This window comes from Balaenoptera acutorostrata, chromosome 6, assembly GCF_949987535.1.
Source record: "Balaenoptera acutorostrata chromosome 6, mBalAcu1.1, whole genome shotgun sequence".
In the NCBI taxonomy this organism is placed as follows: Eukaryota; Metazoa; Chordata; class Mammalia; order Artiodactyla; family Balaenopteridae; genus Balaenoptera; species Balaenoptera acutorostrata.
In genome coordinates, this window is record NC_080069.1 from 123,132,368 (window position 1) to 123,150,029 (window position 17,662).

The 17,662-nt window shown below is 56.8% G+C and overlaps 2 protein-coding genes across 7 annotated transcripts in view; one reads left to right on the forward strand and one right to left on the reverse strand.

The window, feature by feature from the left end:
* The window catches only part of BRD3 (bromodomain containing 3), a 35,328-nt gene extending 22,877 nt beyond the window's left edge, over positions 1 to 12,451 (forward strand). For both annotated transcript variants that reach the window (XM_057547700.1, XM_007194422.3), the window contains exons 8-12: positions 1,351 to 1,542; positions 2,771 to 2,994; positions 5,937 to 6,229; positions 7,299 to 7,427; positions 9,140 to 12,451. In XM_057547700.1, coding sequence (XP_057403683.1) covers positions 1,351 to 1,542; positions 2,771 to 2,994; positions 5,937 to 6,229; positions 7,299 to 7,427; positions 9,140 to 9,255 — 954 coding nt within the window. In that variant the 3' untranslated portion in view covers positions 9,256 to 12,451. The remainder of the gene's footprint in view (positions 1 to 1,350; positions 1,543 to 2,770; positions 2,995 to 5,936; positions 6,230 to 7,298; positions 7,428 to 9,139) is intronic.
* A 1,692-nt stretch (positions 12,452 to 14,143) lies between these two features.
* On the reverse strand, positions 14,144 to 16,698 carry BRD3OS (BRD3 opposite strand). Of its 5 annotated transcripts, none has more exons than XM_057547702.1 (3): positions 16,573 to 16,698; positions 16,213 to 16,257; positions 14,144 to 15,874 (listed from the first exon to the last, which is right to left on the reverse strand). In XM_057547702.1, the coding sequence occupies exon 3, from the start codon at positions 15,268 to 15,270 to the stop codon at positions 15,016 to 15,018; it is 255 nt and encodes an 84-aa protein (XP_057403685.1). In that variant the 5' UTR covers positions 15,271 to 15,874; positions 16,213 to 16,257; positions 16,573 to 16,698; the 3' UTR covers positions 14,144 to 15,015. The 5 variants fall into 5 exon arrangements, with proteins under 5 accessions (XP_057403685.1, XP_057403684.1, XP_057403686.1 ...); XM_057547701.1 differs by having other exon boundaries at positions 16,557 to 16,689; XM_057547703.1 differs by having other exon boundaries at positions 16,562 to 16,668.
* Positions 16,699 to 17,662: the final 964 nt, after the last annotated feature.

Below are 17,662 nucleotides of genomic sequence, written 5' to 3' on the forward strand. Positions count from 1 at the left end.
ACCCTTTTGAAAAGCCGGTACGGTAACTCGGGAGCATCCTTGATCGCCCAGGCCCCGGACGGGGCCGCAGGAGGAGCCTCCTTCCAGGCCTCTGGGTCCCGCCGATCTTCCTCACCTTCCTCCTGCCTGTGGGCCCTGGCTGCTGTGGGCTGCCCCCTCTGTGCACTGGCTCCCGCTGGGGAATGCGGTAGAGCGGTCCTGGGGGTCCCGGTACACCCAGAGGAAGCCACCAGGACCCGCGGTTTCATACCAAGACCACGAAGCCGAGAGGCTTTGCGCAGCCCCGCGCTGTCGTCGCTCTGTTGATGCTCTTAAACCTTGCGAGTAGCTCCACGAGGAAGCCAGGCGGCGCTGGCAGCAGACGGGCCAAGGGCAGTGGCTCTGATTCTGTTCCGGCAAAAGGTGGTCTCCGCAGTGTGGCCACAGAGGTTGGGAATCTTAATTACTGATGACTGTTGAGTAATTGGCTCTTGATTGTGTCAAGTCAAGCTGGGTGGGGTTAGAGCCTGACGCTGCAGCAGCCTGATGTAGACCCCCCCCCCCCCACCGCTGGGAGGCGGTTTGCCCAGAGCAGGCCAGGTCATGGCCTTGTGTAGCAGCGTACCTCTGAGATGTCTTTACCCCAGGAGGAGATTTCTGGGGGACCAGGACCCAGAGTAGGCTCTTACGGGAGCCGGACGCCTGGTCGGTGGGGCTGCATCTTTTGCGTGTAAACCAGGTGTATGTGGCTTCAGGTGTCTGAGCTAGCAGAGAAGTCCCCCTTCGTGGCCGCTCATCCTGTCTGAAATGAACCTGGGCCACCTGGCGGGAGGGGACCTTTGTTGAGCGTTCTCTCAAGGCTGTGTAGGAGCTGGCAGTTTGGATAGGACAAGACTTTTGCCTTTTGAGCCAACTTTTGGACCCAACTCAGAACGAGATGTGATACTACAGTAACATCACAGGGGAAAGAAATGGGAAAGTGGAAACCGGCTCCCAGATGCAGTGTCTGGGGAGCCCCAGAAAAGGGTCAGAGCTCAAAGGAAGGCCCTCTCGCTGCCTGTCAGTAGGAGGCAGCCTTGGACCTGGATGCTGAAAAGACTTGCAAGCCATCGACAGGAGGTGGGGTGTCTCATAAAGGAGCTTGTGTGCCAGCTCCTAAAAGGCTGTGTCTGTGGCCGTTGACTGCGCCCTCTGGCACTGAACCCGCGCTCAGGGCCTGGGGAGGGAGGGGCGGAGGGAGGGACAGAGAGCAAGCCGGGGTGGGCGGAGTGGGGGCGGCCCAGCGCCCTGGGCAGGCTGGGTCCAGTCTCCCCGACTCCCCGGGGGCTGCCCACGGCGTCCAGGACCCAGGCGGCCCCTGCTGTCCCGCAGGACGTGTTTGAGATGCGGTTTGCCAAGATGCCGGACGAGCCGGTGGAGGCGCCCACGCTGCCCGTGCCCGCGGCCCCTGCGGTCAGCAAGGGCATGGAGAGCAGCCGCAGCAGCGAGGAGAGCTCCTCGGACTCAGGCAGCTCGGACTCAGAGGAGGAACGGGCCACGCGGCTGGCGGAGCTGCAGGAGCAGGTGAGCGGCCGCGGCCGGGCCGGGGACCGTGGGGGCTCAGACGGGGCTGCGGCGGGACCAGGGCCCAGTCCCGGCCGGGCCTTGACCCGACGTTTGCCCTGGTTACCCCCCACCCCCACCCCAAGCCACAGCCGTCCTCCGCAGCGGTGTCGCTGGCAGGGCACCCGGCGAAGGTGTCGGCGCCGAGGGCCCCCTTGGCAGTGCCTGCAGGCGCGGGGCCCTGTGCTCCCGACTGGGTCGGGACGTTCCTGGAGCCCTGGAGCCTCCTTCCACTCCAGCAGGGTCTGGGAGGCTCCTGCAGAAGCCACAGCCGTGGGGCTCCACGAGCCTGTCTGGTTGGGGGCGGGCGCGGGCTCCGCAGCTCTGCCGGAGCGAGCTTGTCCTGCCTCGGCCTCTGACCGCCTGTGACTCGGCCCTCCCCACTCCTTCACGCTCCTCACATGCAAAATGGGACCAAGAAGTGCTGGATTCCTGGGGGGGCGGGGGTGGGGGCCTCCAGCAGGGAGGAGACAGTGGAGTAACAGTGACCCTGCCGGCACCCCAGTGGGGCTGGGCGCCTGAGCTGAGCCTTGTCAGGGATGACGGTGCAGGGAGCATGGCCCTGAGGTGTAGCTGTCGGGCCGGGGTCCCTCCCACGCCACGTGACGTGGCTGGCGTGTGCGAGCCTGGTGCTGTCCTGGCCCATCCACCTGCTAGAGGCTGGGGGCACCGTTTCCTCACCCGTTCGGCGCGAGACTCCCCTTGGGGGGCTGCCGAGGTGAGAAGCGTGTAGAGCACGTAGCACCCTGGCAGCCACTTGCTGGACTAGATGAGTGTCCCCTGCCGGCACTGGACCGTTTTGACCCTGCAGAACCGCCGGGTAACATCCCAGCAGCTGCCCACGAGTGGAAAGTCTCCTCTGCGCAGGCGTTTAAACCTCTCCCTAGAGAGTCTCCCTCATCGGGGAAAACAGAAACTAGCAGGAAAACCGGGAGGCACCATTTATCGAGCCCTTCAGGTGCCACCTGCCCTGCACTTGGGGTGGGGAGACTGAGGCCCAGCGGCTCGCCCGCCGTCGCAGGGGTGGGGAGGGCCAGACGGGCTCTGCCGCCCTCCGGGACCTGTGTAGCTCCCCGGCTCCCCTCCCTGCACGGTGGCGGCAGCTCCCGGGCACCCCCGCCCCCCGCCCCGCCCGCGGCCCCCTTGGGCCAGGCCCGGGGAGCCCCGCTCAGCTGCCTGTCTCTTCCAGCTGAAGGCTGTGCACGAGCAGCTGGCCGCCCTGTCTCAGGCCCCAGTGAACAAGCCAAAGAGGAAGAAGGAGAAGAAGGAGAAGAAGAAGAAGGATAAGGACAAGGAGAGGCACAAGGCCAAGTCCGAGGACGAGAAGAAGGCCAGGGCGGCCCCGCCCGCCAAGCAGGCCCAGCAGAAGAAGGCGCCTGCCAAGAAGGCCAACAGCACGACTGTGGCTGGCAGGTGGGCTCCAGTACCCTGCGTCCCGGACACCCATGTGGCGGGAGGGTGCTGGATGCGGGGCTCTGTCCCGGTGACCTGGACCCTGGGCTGTTACAGGGAGATGGGGCGGGGGGTTGGTGGCCCTCGTCTTGCCCACCTCGTGGGAAGACTGTGAGGACCAAAGGAGACCTCTGCCCAGAAGGTATGGGCTCCGGAGGGCGGCGCTTAGCTCCCCGGGGGGGCCCGCCTCAGTCACAGGCATTGGAGACCTCAGCATCTAGAGGCTGCAGGGACATTTTCCTGGTCTGGGCCCGGGAGTTTGCTTTGGCGGGGGTGGGGGTGGGGTGGGGTCTTGGCGCCGTGTCTTGGGCCCTTGGCACCCCATCCCCGGCTGGCCTAGTCGGCGGAGGGTCGGGGGTGGAGGTGCGCCTTGGCACAGAGCTCCCTGGTCCCCACGACCTTCACTCAGCCCCCGCCCTGGCCACGCGCTGCCCCGAGGAACGCCTGCCGCAGACAAGCAGGGACGACGTGGGGAGGTGAGGGTGGTGGGAAGGCACGCCGGGCCGGGCGCCTCTCCCGGCGGGGTGGAAGGAGGGCGTCCTGGAGGAGGGGGCGACAGCTGCACAGAGGGTCGGATGGGGTTCCAAGAATCAGGAACAGCGGGCACAAAGCTGTAGAGACCAGTGGAACGTGTTCCTCGTGGGAATGAGGACAAGGTGGGCACTGCTGAAGAACAGAGGCCAGGTTGGCAAGAGGGGAGGGTTTAGGCTGCCGAGGCTGGCTGGCTCGGTTGAGGTGTTTGCAGTTTATTCTCCAGTGAAAGTGGTCAGATCCTGGCCAGTGTGGAGGATGGATTAGCGAGAGGCAAGAATGGGAAGAAGGATGCCCTCTGGAGTTGCTGTGGTCACGCAGGCAGGAGAGGCCGGTGTGGCCATGGGGGTGGAGGTGTGTTGCTTTGAGAACTGTTTGTGAGGCAGAGTGGACAGGCCTTGGTCCCTGGAAGTAGGAGGAGGGGCACGCAGAGCTGGGGACTTGGGCTTTGGTAGCTGGGTGGGCAGTGGCACCATCGAGAGGGGCAGTGAGAATGGTCAGGGGTTTTCTCCTCCCTCCCTCCCTTTTGCAGGGGGAGGCAGAAATCAGGTTCCCTGTTCTGTCTCTGTCTCTGGTTTTGGTGTCTTGTACAATGCTGGTCTCCAAAATGAGTTGGGAAGTGTTCCCTTGTCTTCTGTTTTCTGGGGTAGATTTATAGCCTTGGTATATTAATTCTCAAAAGTGTGATAGAATTCACCAGTGAAACCATCTGGGCCTGGAGTTTCACTGTTGGAAGGTTGTTAACCATGAATTCAGTCCCTTTGAACGTTTCCCACAAATTTGATATATTGTGATTTCATTTAAGTTCAGAATATTTTTTAATTCCCTTCAGGCTTCCTTTTTGGCCATGGATTATTTAGAAGTCTGTTGTTTGGTTTACAGATATTTGGAGATTTTTCCAGATATTTTTCAGTTATTGATTTCTAGGGTCAGAGAACATACGTTGTATGTTTTCAACATTTTAAAATTTGTTAAGATTTTATGGCCCAGAATATGGTCTGTCTTGGTGAATGTGCCACGTATGCTTGAAAAGAACGTGTATCCTCCTGCTGTTGGGTGGAGTGTTGTATACACATCAGTTGGAAGATTAAAAAAAAAAATCTAAAAAAAAAAAAAAGACACAAATGAACTTATTTACAAAACAGAAACAGACTCACAGACTTAGAGAACAAAGTTATGGTTACCAAGGGGGACGGGGGTGTGGGGGGAGGGAGTTTGGGGTTGACATGGACACACTGCTACATTTAAAACAGATAACCAACAAGGGCCTCCAGTAGAGCAGGGGGAACTCTGCTCAATATTCTGTAATAACCTAAATAGGAAAAGAATTTGAAAAAGAATAGATACATATATATAAAAAGAAAAAAAAAATCTTTAAACCCAAACAGACAAAAACATGTCAATTAATAAGTTAATTTGGTTGATGGTGGTGTTGGGATCGTCTCTGTTCTGCTGATTTGTTCTATTAATTACCAAGAGAGAATCGTTGAATTCTGCAAGTAAAGTTGCAGATTTTCCTATTTCCCTTCAGTTCCATCAGCTTTTGTTTAAATATTTTGAAGCTTGGTTTTAGATGCACACACGTGTAGGACTGTGATGGTCAGTTGACTGTTTTATCATTATACAGTGTTCCTCTTTTTCCTGATAGTATTCCTTTTTCTGAAGTCTACTTTGTCTGAAATTGTTACAGCCATTGCGGTTTTCTTTTGATTAGTATTTACACGGAATATTTTCCCCCCATCTTTTTACTTTTAACCTGCCTCTGTCATTATATTTCGGGGGGGGTGTAGATTAGATAGCATATAAATTGGGTCTTGGTTCTCACCCAGTCTGACCACCCCTTTCTTTTAATTGGTGTGTTTAGGCCATTTATATTTAATGTAATTGTGGATACAATTTGATTTCCACCTACTATTCCATTATTTTCTGTCTGTCCCTGCTGTTTATTCCTCTGTCCCCCTTCCTGCCTTCTTCTGGGTTATTTGAATACGGAGACGAGTTTGACCTGTCGTGCTTGAGATGCCTGTGGGGCATTGAGGGGAGCTGACCACCATGCTTGTTTCCTGGCCAAAGCCTCCCTAGGCCGGTAGCAGCCTCTGCTCTGACCTCTGGAGCAGGGTCTTCCGTGTCCCTGGAGATGTATGTGCATCTCCAGGCAGTAGCCCGGCTTCTCTGTCTGGGGTACCACTTTGGGCTGCTCCTTGGTAAGAGAGCCTGGTCCTGCAGAGGAAGAGGGCCGGGGGGCAAGGGGTCAGGGTCTGGGGGGGCGGGGGGGAACTCGGGGTTGTGGGGCAGGGGCTGGGTGGGGTAGGGGGCTCCAGGGATGGGGACGGGGGGCTCCATGCCACGATGCTCCTTGCCTTCTGCCTCAGACAGCCGAAGAAGGGCGGCAAGCAGGCGTCGGCCTCCTATGACTCGGAAGAGGAGGAAGAGGGGCTGCCCATGAGCTATGATGAGAAGCGCCAGCTCAGCCTGGACATCAACCGGCTCCCGGGGGAGAAGCTGGGCCGGGTAGTGCACATCATCCAGTCGCGGGAGCCCTCGCTCAGGGACTCCAACCCCGACGAGATAGAGATTGACTTTGAGACTCTAAAACCCACCACTTTGCGGGAACTGGAGAGATATGTCAAGTCTTGTTTACAGAAAAAGCAAAGGAAGCCATTCTGTAAGTCGTCGGGACGGGGTGCGTTGCTGCCGCCCCCTCCCGTCACCCCTTCAGTCCCGGAGCAGACAGGCAGGCAGCCCCGGGCGTGGGAGTGGGAGTGGGTCGCACGCTGCCAGGCTCCTCGCCCCTCTTCTACCTTGTGCCCTGAGGATGCAAGGACACAGCTTCTGTCTGCTCAGCTGGGGGCGGGGGCTTAGCTGAGACCGGCTGCGGCCCCACCCCAGCCAGAGCCCTTCTTCCCCTGCTCCCGGGCAGGTGGGCAGCACTTGTGTGCCTCATCCTTCCCCACAGCAGGCAGGCAGGACCCCTGGGTCGGTCCCCAGCCCCCTTCGTTCCAGTGCTGGCCAAGGCCCTCACCACAAGCCTTCTTGAGGCTCCGTTTGGGGCCTGGGCTGCAGGCGACCTGTCGATGGTTCCCTGCCTGGGCAGACCAGTTCCCTTTGCCTGGGGTGGAGGTCCAGAGGCCTCCCAGGACGGACGATTGCGCTGGCTCAGGCTCACCCTGGAAGTCGATGACTTCACTGGACGGGAACGAGTCGCTGCCTGGGTCGGTGGGTCCCGGGGAGTGAGAGGAAGGGCAGGAGGCCCCAGGCGGCCCCACGGTGGCAGGAGAACAGGGCAGCTGCCCGGCCCTGAGGAGCAACACCCAGGGTGCACGTGATGCTGTGGGTGGCCCCCTCGGGCTGCTTGGTCCTCACTCGCTCTGAGGGGGAAGCTGCCTTCTCCTGGATGGAGCATGGCGTGACCCCCTGCAGCCACAGCACCTTTGACCCTCGGTAAGTCGCCTGTGGACTCGGAGGGGCTGGCGCAGGCGCGCCAGGTGGCGGACTGGGCCGTGGCAAAGGGAAACCACGAGCTGGGGGGTCAGGGCCTCAAGCCACGGCTCTGCCCCTCACCCGGGGGTGCCGCCATCTGTGCAGCTGTCTGCAGTGGGGGTGGTCTGTCCCACCTCAGGGGTTCTGTGACAGTCGCAGAGCTTCGCGTGCGGCGGGGCCTCCGTGCGTGTGGGCCACCCCGGGGCCGCCCGCCCTCCCCTGCCTGTGGCCTCAGCTCCCGTGCTCTTCCACAGCCACAAGCGGGAAGAAGCAGGCGGCCAAGTCGAAGGAGGAGTTGGCTCAGGAAAAGAAGAAGGAGCTCGAGAGGCGGCTGCAGGACGTCAGCGGGCAGCTGAGCAACAGCAAGAAGCCCGCCAAGAGAGGTACCTGTGGCCCTCGGGCCGCTCTGTCGGGGGGAGAGGGCGGTGGGGGGGGAGCGGGCAGCTGACCTGGGCTTGCGCCCGTGGCTCCACCTCGTAACGAGCTGTGTTTCCCTCGGGGAGGCTGCTGACCCCCCGAAACCCTGATTTCCTTATCTGCACACTGGGACCAGAGCCCGGCCCCGCAGGCAGGCTGAGCAGATGACAGGCGTGTGTGGAAGCGCCAGTGGCAGAGCCCCTGGGAGGCGGCTCTTTGGAAGGGCCCAGCTGTGGGCTTGCGGGGCTGGACCCCATGACTTGGGAGGGACTGGGGTCCTACCCCGCAGCTTCAGTGGGTCCTGGCCCCCAGCAGTGGGCTATCTGGCTGCCCTCAGACAGGAACACTAGTTCCCAGCAAGTTAACCAGTATCACAGGTGGAGGGAGGGTCTGACTTCCAGCCCCAGGCCCTGTGCTCTGTGGACTCGGGGTCTTATTTTAGGTGAGCAGGTGATCTGATTCCTTGCTTCCTTTCCCCGGGGCCTGTAAGAAAAGGCAAATACCTTTTTCCTGGCCCCAGGGACAGTGGGGCCCAGGTGGCGGTCAGATTCCAGGTCCAGTCTTGGTCATGCAGCAGCCAGGTGCCACAGCCTTGCCCGGCCCCGCTTGCCCAGTGCCAAGCTGGGGCTCGGAGCCCTGCCCGCCCCCACTGATGGCTGAGGGGGCCCCCTTGCGTTAGCCCTGGGGAGGGCACCGTTACGCTCAGCACGTGTGACTGTGGATTCTTTGTATGGCCGGCCACGTCCCCGCACGTCCCATCAGTTTCTCGTAGTAGATTGCCTTCACTGTTTCCTAGCCTCTAAGTGTATTTAGATTTGTTGACTTCTGAGCTGTTTCTGCTCACACTTCCGACACCAAACGTGCGAGTTTTTCGCACACCAGTTCTCCAGCTCCTGCACGAGCAGGGTGTTCAGCAGTTGAGTTCTTCTGACGCTGCCTGCTCGGTTAAGGGCTCAGCCCCCTACAAGATGCCAGGTGCACGTCCCAAGCCTCCTGTGCCTTTGACGGGCTGTAAATCGGGGATTCCCACAACCCCCTCCTCAGGTTTGAAAATTGGCTAGAACGACTCACAGAACTCAGGAATTATGAGTGAAACCCCTTGTGGTTTGTTACAAAGGACACAACTCAGGGACAGCCAGGTGGGCGAGCGGCACAGGGCAGGGTGCGGGGCGTGGACCTCCAGGTCTCTCCAGCCACCACCCTCCCAGCAGCTGGAGGCCCCCTGACCCGGGGCTTCTCTCTGGAGCACAATCTCCAGTCCCCGGCCCTCCTTGGCCATGGGGGCGGGGGGAGCTGAAAGTCCCCGCCCCCGGTCACATGGTCTTCCTGGTGAGCAGCCCTGGGTTGTGGCCGTGGGGGGGCCCCGCCCCGTAAACTCAGGTGTGAGCTAAAGGGGCTCCTTAGCAGTAAAAGACGTTGTTGCATTCTTGCCACTTGGGAGACTGCAGGGGATTTAGGAGCTCTGTGCCGGGAACAGGGTACGAGCGGGTACGAGCACCAGACACGCTTCTTACACCATCACAACCTCCTTTAACGCGTTGCTGCATTTCAACAGAATCGCTTAACGTTTATCACGTGACCGGGTCGGCATCCGGGTGGGTCGGGGCATGTGACGCAGTGGGGGGGGCGGCGGCCGGCGCGTGCGGGGCGCGCCCCCTCACCTGCGCGTCTCCCCCAGAGAAGTCAGGCTCGGCGCCCTCAGGAGGGCCCTCCCGGCTCAGCAGCAGCAGCTCCTCCGAGTCCGGCAGCAGCAGCTCCAGCGGGTCCAGCTCCGACAGCAGCGACTCGGAATGAACTCTGGGCTCTCGCGGGCGGAACAGAACCAGCGGACGTCGCCCACGCCGAAACTCTGCAGTGTTCCCTTCTATGGTTAATATACGATTTTCCTTCCATGGTGTGCAGGTTCTCTTCTTAATTCAGTGTTATGGTATCTTCCAGTTTTGGCTTGAATAGGTCAAAGATCTTTCCGTGTGTGTCCATTAGACTTTATGAGAAGCTGTGAATCTGCATAACGCCTTTCCTTCGTAACTGAATTCAGTCCCTTGGAGATGACAACTTCAAACGCTAACCTGATGACCGTAGAAAAACACGTAAGGTGTGATCCGAAGGTTCTTGCAAAATCCCTTTTCTTACGCCCGACCTGGTCTGTAGCTCCAGCGAGAATTTCTCCAAAGGAGATGTCTCGGAAATGGTACCGTATGTGAAAGCTGTTAGCTTTGCGAACAGGCGTTTGTCTTTGTCTTTGGGGGCCTGGGCTCTGACCCTCACGTCCGAGGGGTCACCTCTTTCTGCAGGGGCTGAGGACAGCTGTGCCTGCCCCTGCCGTGAGGGCCAGGGCTGGGCCCAAGCGGGGAGGGGTCATCGTCACTGCAGCCAGAGCTCCCGCGGGTGGGGGACCGGCGAGGGTGGGCGTGGAAGGGAGCCGAGTTTTTCTGATCTCTGTGACGTCAGGAGTTCCCGGGAGGGAACACAGTGGCTGCGTGTACAACGCGCGGGTTCCCAAACACTGAAACTTTTACCTCAACTTAAAAAAAAAAAAGAAAAAAAAAAAGAAAAGATTAAAAAAAAAAAAAATACAGAAGGAGACTTTTTTGTAAGGTTCAGCAGTTTTCTACAAAAGGCCAGCCCCCACGTGTGTCCCCAGCCCAGCCGCTGCCACGCACTCCGGAACCATTGTCCCAGTTTCATGTATATATGAATACTTTATTTATTAAGATCATTGGTCATTTTTTAAAAAAAAAAAAAAAAAAAGGAAAGAAAAACAAAACTGCAAAAGAAACACATTAAAAAAAAAAAAGTGGCAGAGACGCAGGCCTTTTAAATGGTTTGAAGGGGAGCCCCAGACCCTGCTGGCCGGCGGGCCTCTCACCTCCAGGTGCTACAGCCTGCTGTCGCCGTGCCGGTGCTCAATCACGTCTGTGCGCTTGCTCTCGTCTCGGGGCTGCTGGGGTTTTTCTTCTTGTTCTTTTTTGTGTGTGTATGAAATTTGGAGACTTACAGGTGTAGACGACTTCCAGCTGCAGCACATTCTGATTTTTTATTTCGTTTGTTTAGTTCTTTTGTATTCACTTCTGGTCTCTCTTAGGACTGTTTTAAAAGACTTCAATTTAGGGAACCCCAGTTATATAATATAAACTTTGTAATCTGAGAGAAGAAAAATGTATAGTAAATCTAAGTCTTGATTTTTAACTTTCTATTGTAAAAAATAATAATAATAATATACAGAGTTTAACAGAAGGTTATGTTTTGGTTTTGTTTTCTCCAGAGGCCGCCATACGGCCTTTGAGTGCAGGGACGCCCCATCCACACTGCCTGCCTACGCTCTGACCGTTGTGGCTTTGGCCAGGAATGCAAGGGCCCCCGGATGGGGCACCCCTGACCCCCCACCTCCAGGAGAGGGGCGCGGCCCCCGCTGCCCCACGCGGTCTTCCAGCCGCCAGCAGTGGCGGCACGGGGCTCCCTGCTCACGCATTTTCCAGTTAGCACAGAAGTGACCGCAACAGTCTCTCCCCGTGGAGACTTTACTGAGGGGGGTGCTGGGGGTGGAGCTGCGGGTGGCCTGGCCTCTTGTCTGGTGGCGAGTTCTTTCTGCCAGCACTTCTGGATGGATTGGCGGACTAGTTGTTGGTATCCTAACAGGCGGTGGTTTCTAAAAATCCTAAAGTCGACTTGGATTCCACCAACACTTACAGCTGGAGGATACCTCTGATGGGTGTAGAACTCGGATGAGGCGATGGATGGTGGATTACCATTTTTCTGACTGCTGGTGATTCTGACCTTTGGGTGAGTTTTGAGCCAGTCTGTTCAACTTTTTTCATTAAGTTTTGTTTGTAAAAACAATATAAATGGATTTTAGACTTGCCATTTTTTAAAGCTGCCCTGTTTTTCAAAGGTGTTTTCTAAGCAGATCTTTAATGGAGTAAATAGCCTATGACTTTAAGGAAATACGACATGATGGAAGGTCCTGAAGCAGGATCTCATGGGCAGTATGCAGCAGGCACGCATCTGAGTAACAAACAGACCCCAGCCGGGGGGCCTGGAGGTGCTGGGGGCTCCCGTGGGGCGCCCCTCCAGCCGTGAGCGGGGAGGGTCACCTGTGCCAGCCACTCAGCGGGGGACATCGGGCCCTAGAGTTGAGCGCAGCGGGGGCGTTTCCTTACCTGCTGGTTCTGTGTTGGGAGAGATGTGGCGTCTCAGCCACCTGTGCTCCTTTCCTCTGAAAGATCTGCTGGCTTTGACGCCGCCGGAGGGCTTAGTCCGTGCTGAGCGGTTGTAGTTCATTGGTTTTTTAAGGCTTTCTGTCCAGACTTCAAAACCGATTTCAGAGTTTTGGAGGGACCTCCTCCACCCCCCCGAGGTCAGCCTGTGGGGGTGTTCGCCATTTCCATTTCTCTGCGTTGGGCAAGCGGAGTTCCAGTGCCGAGAACCGGAGGGCAACCTGTCAAGGCTCAGGGCCTGTGTTCAGTGGGTTGGCCTCGCGCAGGGCACGGAAATGGCTTTGAAACAGTCCTCGTGATCCCTGGGGGCCGAGGGGGCGGCTTGGGCTGTTAACTGAATTCCAGAGACCCTTGCTCACTCATCTTGCTTACAAACTGTTAAGATACGTTTTTCTTTTCTGTTTGTTTTTTGGTTTTTGTTCTTTTGCAACATTCACATCTTTTACAGTTTGGGGGGTGGGGAACGCCGCCCACGATAAAGGATTTGTTACACCTGGTGTAGCGCTGTTCCCTAATACTGGCATAACACTTCCAGGAGGTTTTTCTTTTTTATATTTAAAATGTTACTTTTCTGTATGATGTGCATGCAAGTTTACCGTAACTTTTCTTAAACTTTTTAGTGCCGTTTCTAGTATATTCCTGTAAATGTCAGTTACTGAAAATGAGTCCAATGTAAGTAGTTTTAGCTTGTTTATTGCAATGCTGGCCTCAACACAACAGAATAAAAATGGTAGAAAGTACTCTGATGTTTCTGGTAATCATGGACCCTTCTCCTGGGGCATTTGTTTTGTTTTCATAATAAAAGAAAAAAAAAAAAAAAGGTGCCTTTTCCTGTGCTTTCTGGGCTCCCAGCTCTCCCCTTGCTGGCGTGTGACGAGGGGGGAGCCCCTCATTTTGACATCCTGTAGCTCCTGGCAGGAATACCCGAAGCATCCAAGACGGTCTTAAAGAGCTCAGTGGCTCTGGTCCAAAGCCTGGGTGGGGAGGCCCCGGGATTTAGGGAGCGTCTTTGTCACCTTTTCAGGTCAGCGGCTCTGTGGATGGGCCGCCCCCCTCGCTGACCCACAGGTTCGGTCGCCTCGGTCCCCGCCCGCCCGGTCATCCATCCTCTGTCCCCGCTGTGCCTTCAGTCTGCACTGAGGTGCTTTCCGGGACCAGAGGCATCAAACACTCGTCCAGCTGGCCCAACAACGGACGTTTCCAGGAAACCACGTCGAGCCGGTGTACGCACTGAGGTTTCGTCCACGCGGCCCGGCACCCGGCACACAGTGGAGGCGGCAGCGAGGAATTAAGGAGGTATCGAGACAAATGCCAAGTTCTGACGCCGTTTTCAAAACAGTCACAGCTGTTGGAGCCAAGCCTTGCAGTGACGTCCCGGGAGAAGGCTCTGCCCAAGTCCAGGCCCGAGGCCCGCCCCCCCCCCCCCCCATCACCCAGACTGAGCTCCCTGAGGACGGAGACTGGGCACGTCCACCGCGGCATCCCCAGCCCCAGCCGGGAAGGCCAGCCGCCCAGGCGTCCCCAGGGCAGACGTGGCCTCCCCGCTCGCTAAGCAGCTTAGTGCCAGCTGTGTGCAAGCGGCCCAGGGCACGTCGGTCACCCGCACACCCGACCAGTGCGGACGGCGGCCGTGGCCCGTGCTTGCTTTCCCGGCCACCGCCTCTGTGCTTGCGGCTGCGCCAACCACGGCCCATTTCTAGGTTAGTCTGAGGGGCGGTGAGTGTGCAGCAGAGGCGTTCCAGCTAAGGCAGACGTTCGCCTTCTTCCCAAACTGAACTGAAGTCGAAGGAGCGCAGAGATGCTGACGAGGCCTGTCTACCGGGGAATTCCAGTGTCAGGGCGCCTGGACGGGCGAGCCTTTACTGCAGAGTCCTTCCTGACTGTGTCGACGAGACAGGCTTCCCTCTTCACCTCCGGGAGGCGCTTAAGGAAATCTGCCTTCCAGCCTCCCCACCTGAGGCAGTAAGCAAGCCGAGGCTCCCTGCGCAAGGACCAGGCCTCTGGCTGGACACGTGACATTGGGGGAAAGCAGTCTGACCCAGCAGTTCCCTTCTGGATGCTGTCTGCTAACCAGTTTGCACGCCTGCGTGAGGAGCCATGCAGAGGGAAGCCCAGGACGTGCCGTGCGCATGGACAGCGGGAAGGTCTCTGCCCACCTGTGGGCTCACGGGAGCGCTGCCAGCAGGCCGTTGGAAGCGTGATGTAATCGCCCCATCTGTACAGCTGAGCAAAAAGTCGCAGAACCAGATGCTGCGTGGTGCGGGACGCCGCCTCTGGAACCTCGGCACACGCACGCGCTGAGCTGCTGACGGCCACTGCCTCTGGGGAGGGTGCTTCGTGCGTTTCTGCACTGGGGTTTTTAGCAATCGTTAGATGCTACTGTTGTAAAAAAAAAAAAAAAAAAACCTGAAAGCCAAGTTAGGATATTAGGAGCAAACAGATCAAAATAAGGAGTGAGGAAGGAAGGCGGCTCCTAAATGAGATTTATTTAGAAAAGAAAACTTAGCTTTGACAAAAGTGTCTTTGAGAAAAGCCACTTCCACGTTTGCCTCGCCACACAGACCTTAATTACAGCAGACAGCAAATCCTTTAAAAATGACTCATAAAGCTGCCCACACAGGTGGGCCGAGGCTGAACCACTGTCGGCTGAGAACCTGCCTATTTCAGCCCTGTGATTAAATTTGAAATCACTGTTAGCAACTTTTGTGTAACTTAATAATTTGGGGGTTTCCTTAATGTTTTGGGGCTGCCTTTGCCCCACAAGCCTCCAGCATCAGGAAGGTAGTGTAGGAGCCATCACAGTGCATCACACGCAGTGATCATTTTGGTTACTAGACTCAAAACTCAAGTGCCACAAAGTCCCTACTGAAATACTGCTGCCGATGACCATTTAGGGTGAATCCATCTTGGTCCTGCACATCTGGGTCCTGCACATGGATCTGCGACCCGACATGATGCCAATTCCTTCACCTTTTTCTAGATCTGACCCATTCTTTACCAGGCAGAAGGGAATCCTAAAGACAGCCTGTAAGAATGTGAAGAGGTGGTCTGTAACCGGGGTGTCCCTCTCGCTTGACTTATTCGGAAGCATAACCAAAACAGCATCTAGCCGGGCCCCGGACCTGGCCTGTGCCTACAGCGCCTGCAAGATCACAGTGGAGTCCAGGAGCCAAGTCCACCCATCAGCCCGACTGCGAATGGGCCGGGGCACCAGCTCTGGGATTTTGGGGTTCTTCTACCACAGCTCAACCTTCACGTTCACTGCTCAGGATCTCCCAGTAGGGACTAGGGATTAGCAAGGCGGCTGGGTGCCTGGGCTCAGGTTTTCACACCAGAATTACATAACAGAGCAAAACTTGGATTGCCCCGTGTCCCGGGAGATGTCCAGCTTGTTTCTGTCCCGGACGAGGATGGCCTCGTTTCCATACTGTGAGTACCACATGCTTCGACTCCTGCTCAGGTACGTCCCGGGCGGCACAGATGCCAACTTCTGCTGCTGCTGTTGCCAGATGAGCAGGGAGGTGTCCCGGTACCGGAGCCGGGCGTAGCCTTCGGACAGGGCTTTCTCTGCCAGCGGGACGCGGCCGCTCATCACTGGCCGGAACCTACCCCCTCCTGGGCTCCTGCGCAGGAGGCCTCTGAGTCCGTGCTTTGCGCTAAATGCACTAGTGAACCAGTTTTTCAGCTGCTGGGTTTTGAGGATTCCTTTAACCTACTGGTACAAATGAGAAATTCAGGCCATTTGCAGGCAGCACCCTTGTGAGGGTTCTTTGCAAGGAAACTTGAGAGGAGCCTCCGAGCATTCTGAAAAGACACTTAAGAACCACACGTGAGTCAGCAAGCAGGTCAGCAGTGCCCTGGCCGCAGCGTTTCCTGGTGACGGTTGTGTGCACTGCATTAGGTGTGCAGTTGACAGGGACGAGGCGCCCACCTCAGGGGGCACTTGTGTCTGCAGCGATTCTGACACCACGACTCGGACCACTAAATTTGAAAAGGTATATCTGGCGTCCCGAATGAAAGGACATTGTACAACTAGACAGAAACTGACAGCAGTTCCTGTAACTGCCCGCTCCTGATCTGTGCGTGGCTCGGCTTTCAGCACAGCAGAAGCGTTCTGATCCCTGCCAGGGATTTGGAACCAGCATTTGTCCAGTGCTTTTTATCTGGCTAGTCTTCAGCTCCTCTCCAAGGTGATGCTACAAAGAAATGAACATGCTGTCAGGTGTGGCGGAGAAAAGGGCCCCAGCAGAAATGGCATGTTTTATAGCACAGAATCCTCCTTAACTCTTGGGATCAGAGCGTTAAACCAAGCTACCGACCGACACATTGCAGTATTTCATTTGCTCTCCGGTGACGCAGTGAGCCTGGGTTTAAGAGGTAGGCCTGTGCCTCATCCTAGTTCTTTTATTAACGAAGGGGACCATCCTGGGGAAGCCACTTGTTGGAGCGTTAGTGTCTAGATCTGCGACATAAGTCCTAAGAACTTGACGGGGCACAGAAGTGACCTGCCCATGCGGGGGACGCTGGTACTCACCCAGCCACCAGCACCTTCTTTCTGCTCCAAGCATCAGGGAGGCCCCTGGACCAGAAAGAAAAATGACGTCAGGTGAAAACCAAACGGGAGCATCCACAACACCCCCGCCCCACGCCGCCCCTGCCCATGCTTTCCCAGCCATGCAAGTTCACTTCTCCTTCTGTGTGGCCCGCGCCCCCATCGCCCTACCCACTCCTCACTGCCCGCTGCCGCTGAGCCCCCAACGCCCGGCCCGGCTCGCACCCAGGACGCCCCCAGGGCGCGTCCCCATTGCCTCCCCGGCATCCCGGGTCCCCCCTGGCCCGGCCCGCGCCCAGCGTCCCCCAACCGCCCGCCCCCGTCACCTGACCCGCGCCCCACCCCGCGTCGTCGCCGCCGCCGCCCCGGCCGCCCGCGCCATGGGGCCTCGGCGGCTCGCGGGTCGCGGGGCCGGGCGCCTCGGGCGGGGCGGCGCCAGTTGGCTGCGGGTCCGCGTCGCTATGGCAGCGCCGCAGGCATGCCGAGCCGAGCGCCGAGGCCGGCAGGCGGGCTCCACGAGCCGGAGCCATCGATGGCTCCGCGGGGCGGGGCCGGGGGGCCGGGCCTCCCGCTGGCGGTGGGGCAGCTGCGGGAGCCGTGTGACCGTTATTGTAGGTCGCACCATGGTGTAGGTCGCACCATGGTGTAGGTCGTAGCTTTGTGTTGCTATTTGTGTCTGCTGTTGCCACTTCTGCCACTGCTGTTGCTACTGCTATTAGCATTCTTACCCCTAATAATTGATAGCGTTGTTTTTAATAATTTCATGTTGTCCCGGGCGTACGTACTCTCTCAAAACCAGGTGTCCCACTAACCCATGTCACCCAGCCGGGCCAGGTCCCCATTCTGCCAAGAAAATTAGGTCTGTTTCCTTCCGCACCCACCTCCAAATCCTTTTGCAATAATACTCTCGTTTGGTATCTGTCCCTTTCCTTACTGAACTTTCATTTTTACGGTTTCCCCTAACGCTAATTAAGGAAGTCGACTTAAGGGACATTCAAGAACACTGAACCCACCACTGTAGAATGCACATTCTTTACAAGGACACAGAACATCTCCAAAAATTGACCACATGCCAGTCCATGAGTCAGTTTCAATACATTTCAAAGCACTTAAATCCTAAGCGAAAACGGTCACAGGAAACATAGTCTATAAAACAACAATAAAAAGGTACTAGAAGAAAACCCCTATTTTTGATTACTTTAAAATATATTCTCGAGCCCACCCAGGAATACCCAAAAAAAAAAAATTTCTAAATTTCTCATGGGTCAAAGAGAAATTCACAGTACAAATTTTAAACTATTTTAATTGAATGATGATAGAAATACAATATATCAAAACTCGTGAGATGCAGTTAAAATCATGCCTGGAGGGAAGTTTATTGTCTTAAATGCATATACAAGAAAATATACACATGTATGGTGTGTTTGTGGGG

What these genes read in the sequence shown, in the direction of transcription:
- BRD3OS (XM_057547702.1), bottom strand. Translation starts at nt 15,270, where the DNA reads ATGAGCGGCCGCGTCCCGCTGGCAGAGAAAGCCCTGTCCGAAGGCTAC.